This window comes from Silene latifolia, chromosome 8 (assembly GCF_048544455.1).
Source record: "Silene latifolia isolate original U9 population chromosome 8, ASM4854445v1, whole genome shotgun sequence".
Classification (NCBI taxonomy): domain Eukaryota; kingdom Viridiplantae; phylum Streptophyta; class Magnoliopsida; order Caryophyllales; family Caryophyllaceae; genus Silene; species Silene latifolia.
In genome coordinates, this window is record NC_133533.1 from 16,953,377 (window position 1) to 16,959,116 (window position 5,740).

General features: G+C 42.2%; 1 protein-coding gene across 1 annotated transcript; it reads left to right on the top strand.

Annotated features, from left to right (window-relative positions):
- The first annotated feature begins 2,919 nt into the window (after positions 1-2,919).
- Positions 2,920-3,483, top strand: LOC141594776 (uncharacterized). Its single transcript, XM_074414769.1, has one exon. The coding sequence runs from the start codon at positions 2,920-2,922 to the stop codon at positions 3,481-3,483; it is 564 nt and encodes a 187-aa protein (XP_074270870.1).
- Positions 3,484-5,740: the final 2,257 nt, after the last annotated feature.

The window sequence follows — 5,740 nt, forward strand, 5'->3', positions numbered from 1 at the left end:
GTAGAAGAAGTAAATCAAAGTTCAAACACACAACGAGAACGGTGATGGGCCTCACACCGACCCCACTCACCCTGCGCTAGGGCCGGTATGAGGCCGACATGGCAAAGCGGCTCATCCTGAAGAATGATCTGCGTTGGAGGAATCCATCTTTTCGGCAGCCCACCCTTGTCTACCTCAAAAAGCCGCATTGCCAGCCTCTCGTCCTCCGAGAGAAGAACCCTGCCAGCATCCATTTTGAGTTTCTTCCGGGAGACCCATCTATCATGCTCCGCCTTAGTCTCACACCGCAAGTTAACTTGATGCTGAAAAGAGCAGGGCAGCGGATAGTCATCCGGCACCTTAACGTACACCCACCGACCCTGCCAGCCCTTGCAAGAGGAAAGTTTGTCAGCAGAGACATAACCCTTCTCCGTGTGCACACTGAACCACCCGGCGCGGCCAGAGAATGACGGCTAGAGGTAGTGAAGTCGGCGAAATAAGTTCACCGTTGGGGCCTCCCCCTTGAAGAGACAAAGCCAGACAAACCCGATTATGGTCCTCATAGCCAACGGGTGCAGTTGGGCAACGGCAACGTTCATGGCCTTGAGGATGGCCACAACATACCCATTCAGCGGAAACCGGAGCCCAAACTCCAAATGTCGCATATATACGCCGGTGTGGCCCGGTGGAGGGCAACAGACAGCCTGACCCTCCTCCGGGATAACGATTTCGTAGCCCTCACCGAAGAAGAAATGTTTCTCGAAAAATATCTCACCGGAACAGCGGGCTAACTTATGGGTCCAAGTACAGTCAAGACGGACTTTACAAGCGAGGCCGTGATCCATAACGTACTTCCTCACGTTATTAGGACGAGCCTCCTCAGCATCGTCACCAAAATCTTCTGCATCATCATCGACATCAGAATCATCCTCCCATTCCTCCAGAATTCGAGGATCGACTTCGGGAGAAGGGGACCTACGGCCCGGCTTACTAGGCCCGGCGTCGGCAGAAGACATGTTTACAATGAACTTACAAAATTAAAAATTGGAAAGTTTGTTTGTTTACCTTGAAGAAAACGCTCGCCGGAGTAACAACTCTGGAAATTAGAAGACAAAGAAGCCCTTGGAAGTTTAGAGAGAAGGAAATTTTGGAGAATGAAATTGGTGGCCAATTTTTCGGAGCAATTACCCTATTTATAGGGAAAAGCCCATGAAGCAGGACCAATCAGCAAACAGCCCATGAAGCGTCAACCAATCAGCGTGCAGACACGTGTCGGACATGCAACCACGGGATGTCAATCGTTGCAACAGTTGTGTCAATCAATGCAACAGTGACCAAACGTCTTCAACACGCCTATTCAAATCTCTCCGCCTATTCACCTTCCTCAACAAATTCCCATGCACCTTTTCTCCGCCGGCCACATGATCAACCAAGCTAGACACCGCCGGCCGGGGGCAATCATAAATAACCGGCAGTCTCAACCCCGGTCTCGGCCAGCATCCTTTTCTTTTCCACATCGGATGCCCAATACACATCCATGTGGAGGGGGGATATGGTACGGCCTAAGAAAGACTAGGCAGAGCGGAAGAAGCCGCCGCAGAAGAAGCCGATGCAGGAAAATTTTCTACAAACTACTTGCGCAGAATATACGCTCAAACGTACATCGAAGCCCATACCACGGCATAGACTACGCTGGGGGCAAATTGATGGGGCATATTCTGCACCGCTGACCAGGTCAACATATTGAACAAGGTCAAAGATGTCCACAGTAAGTCAACGACTTAGATAGCCTAGCCGATGCAGCCCATCGGCCTGTCAGCCTGGGTCTCGGCATGGCAACTTGCCAGCCGGGGCACATACCCGCGTACTCATATCCAAGACCCCTCGGCGGCGGGTCACCAGAGCCCGCCGGCCAGCCATAGGTCCCTCGGCCGAGGGGTAGATCAGTCTTTCCACCTGCTAGCCACTTGGCCACTTGGCCACTACGTGACAAAAGGTGAAGTCTATAAATACTCCTCAACCTTCATTGAGGAAAGGATCCAATCCAGAAATACATAACTTGACCTAAATACGCTATTCATCTGGTATAATCTTCCTTATCTCTCTACAATATATTCCTAGCCAATTAGCATACAGCTTATACATCTAAGTTTACTGACTTGGGCGTCGGAGTGAGTACACTTGGCACAAAGCCAAGCCCTCAGTTTGTTCATTGTTGCAGGAGAGGCCGAGAGGAACGATTAAGACCAAAGGAGAATCCAACTCAAGACATCATTCAACAAGCCACGGGTTGTAACTATACTTGCTCTGGAATTACACCCGGAACAGTATACGACAATAAAAATTTAATTCAAATTTTCTGAAATTCCCGTCATTGTTTTGGCATGAACTGAGCTCGATTTAAACCGGACTTTTGATCCAACTTCTACAAACAACAATAATGTGTGTAGCAAAAAAAAATATTAGCGGAGTTAATTATGAACTAATAATGATGTAATGCTGATGTAATATATAGTTTAGTTAGAATACAGTTGGTATATAAACCAACACCTGAATTGTAATAACTAACTTTGATCATTTACAATAATAACAACTCCTCTCTCTTACTTCTCTCTATAACAAACTCTCTCAATATTATAACAATACTACAAGCTTCTATATGTTTATCAATGGAGATCATACATCTTCACATGGTATCAGACGAACCAGGGGCTTGATTCTGGTTTCAGCTGATTGATTCTGGTGTTATTTCTGGTTTTTTGCTGCATTTGTTCATCAGTTTGTGAGCTTAACTCTTCTCGATCCTTTATCTTTGTTCGCTTCCGCAAAAAAATTCATCGATTCTTGATTGATTTGTCTTCGTTTTATCAGTGATTCTTGATCGTTTTTCTCTCTACATTACATTCTCATTGATTGATTAAGCTTCATTTCTGTGAAATCATGTCTTTTGATACTAGTGCATCTGCTGTTGCTCCTTATGCTGTTCTTGATGATCCATTATACATTTCTAACACTGATCAGCCGACACTAAAATTGACTGAGATTAAATTCAATGGAAATAATAGTTTTCTTCAATGGAAACGAGAGGTTTATAATGCTTTAATTGCCAAAAACAAAGAAGGTTTTGTTGATGGCACATGTAGAGCACCTGCTAAGACTGCTAACACTTATCATCAATGGAGGAGATGTGATCTTTTGATTATGCGTTGGATTACAAATTCTTTAGAACCTGAAATTGGTGAAACTCTGAAATATGCTGCTAGTGCTAAAGAAATGTGGCTTGAATTGTTAGATAGATATGGACAGGTCAATAGTCTTGAGATTTACTCCTTAAAGAAAGATTTGGGACATATTACTCAAGATAATGCTAGCCTGGTGGAGTACTATAGCAAAATGAAAACTGCCTGGGAAAGTCTTGATGAGTTAGATCCTATACCTTATTGTACTTGTGGAGCCATGACTAGTTGTACATGTCAATTGTTGAAAAGGATTCTAGAAAGATAGAACAATTCCAAGCTTATACAGTTTTTGATGGGACTCAATAATGGTTATGACACTGTCAAAACAACTGTCTTGTCTATGGATTCTTTACCACCTATGAATAAAGCCTTAGGATTATTACAAAAAATAGAAAAACAAAGGCAAATATCTGAACATTCTGTGGTACCTACTGAAGTGAATGCATATGCCTCTGCTAGATCTCATGATGTGCAACAGGGTGATTGGAAAAGACTCAAACAGGATGTGTCCCAGGATAAATCAGTCACTAAGTTCTGCAATGGATGTCAGAAAGCAGGACATACTGATGATGAATGTTATCATCAGAAGCCATGTGAGTATTGTGGCAAGAAGGGGCATCCTGTGATCAGTTGCTATCAGAGGATTAGACATGCTGCAAACAAAGGTGGCAGGGGTAGAGGCAGGCATAATGGTTCTGGTGGCAGATCAAATGTGTATCACAGAAGGGCCAACAATGCTGATGTTATACAAAATGATAATCCACTTGATGTTAACACTGCAGGTTGTTCAAACATGATGGGAGTTGACCCTGCTGTGGTGACAGGCATTGTTCAGAATGTTATGCAGTAGGTGTGTAAGGCAATGTCAGACAAGTTAGCTGTTGGGGATTCCTCTGTAAACTTTGCAGGTACAGACTTATACTCTGAGGCATTCACAGTTGCACAAACATATGGACAGTTAGACTGGATAGTTGACACAGGAGTCTCAGATCATATGACCTCCAAAGTTGATATGCTTACAAATGTTAGACCTTTACTTAAGCCTGTAGTAATTGGTTTCCCTGAAGGATCCATAAAATTAGTACATACTATGGGAGATATAATGTTCACATCTGCTATTCATTTGAAGGATGTGCTGGTGGTTCCAGATTTTAAGCAAAACTTGCTGTCAGTCAGCAAATTGATTCAGCATACTCCTATGAATGTCTTATTTACTTCTGAACATTGTATGTTCCAGGACCTTACCAATAAGGAACAACTTGGCTTGGCTATAAGGAAAAGAGGCCTATACTGATTTGCACCAGCTTTGGAAGTTAAGAATAAAGTCTCAAGAGTACAAGACTCAAGAGAACTTGGAAAATCAAGCCATTTGTCCAATTCTAATGCTTGTAATACTGATTGTAATCTTGAACTATTTCATTCTAGGTTAGGGCATACTTCTTTTGATAAGTTGCAACATGTAAAACCTTTGGCTGTCAAATCAATGCAGAAGTTCAGTTGCAGTACTTGTCATTTATCCAAATTACATATGTTACCTTTCCATAGAAGTACTTCTTATGCTCAAGGCTTGTTTGACCTGGTTCATATGGATTTATGGGGTCCATATAAGACACCTACAATAACAGGAGCCAAATATTTTCTTACCATTCTTGATGATCATTCAAGGGTCACTTGGGTGTATATGTTCCGGAATAAGTTCCAGGTAGCAAGTTTGATCAAAAATTTCCTTGCTTACATTGAAACACAATTTCAGGGTAAGGTTAAGACATTCAGAAGTGACAATGGTTCTGAATTTTTACAAGAACAATGCTATGAACTGTTTAATAAGAAAGGCATTGTGTTGCAAAGGAGTATTGTGGGTAGACCACAACAAAATGGCCGTGTGGAAAGAATACACAGGCACTTAATAGAAACAGCAAGAGCAATCAGAATTCATGCTAACTTACCAATTAAATTTTGGGGTGAGTGTGTGCTTGCTGCTACATATTTGATCAATAAGATGCCCACCTCTGTGTTAGGGTGGAAAACACCATTTGAAGTATTGTTTGGAAAGCCAGCTACATTTGATGAATTGAGAGTATTAGGTTGCCTATGTTATGCACCTATGCCTCTTTCTCATAAAGATAAGTTTGGACCAAAGGGTAGAAAGTGTGTATTCATTGGTTATCCCTTTGGTAAAAAAGGTTACAAACTATATGATTTGTAGGATCATAAAACCTTTGTTGCTAGAGATGTTATATTTCAAGAAGAAATTTTTCCTTTTAAGGATCAACAAGCAAGTTCAGGAGACTCAGGTTATACTCATGATGATCTGGTTGATTTATTTCATCATGATGATCCTATTTCTGATGGAAATATACTTGCTACCACTAGGATTTCTCCTACAAATACTCACAATAATCAGCAGGACACTCCTACTGAGACTAATATCAATAATAACCAGCAGGATTCTTCTGCTGTGATTAATGTTCAGCATCCTAGTGGTGGTATTCAACAGAGAACACAAGTTGTTCCTCCACCTG

Excerpts from the sequence above, each read along its gene's own strand:
- LOC141594776 (XM_074414769.1), top strand. The coding sequence starts at position 2,920 with ATGTCTTTTGATACTAGTGCATCTGCTGTTGCTCCTTATGCTGTTCTT.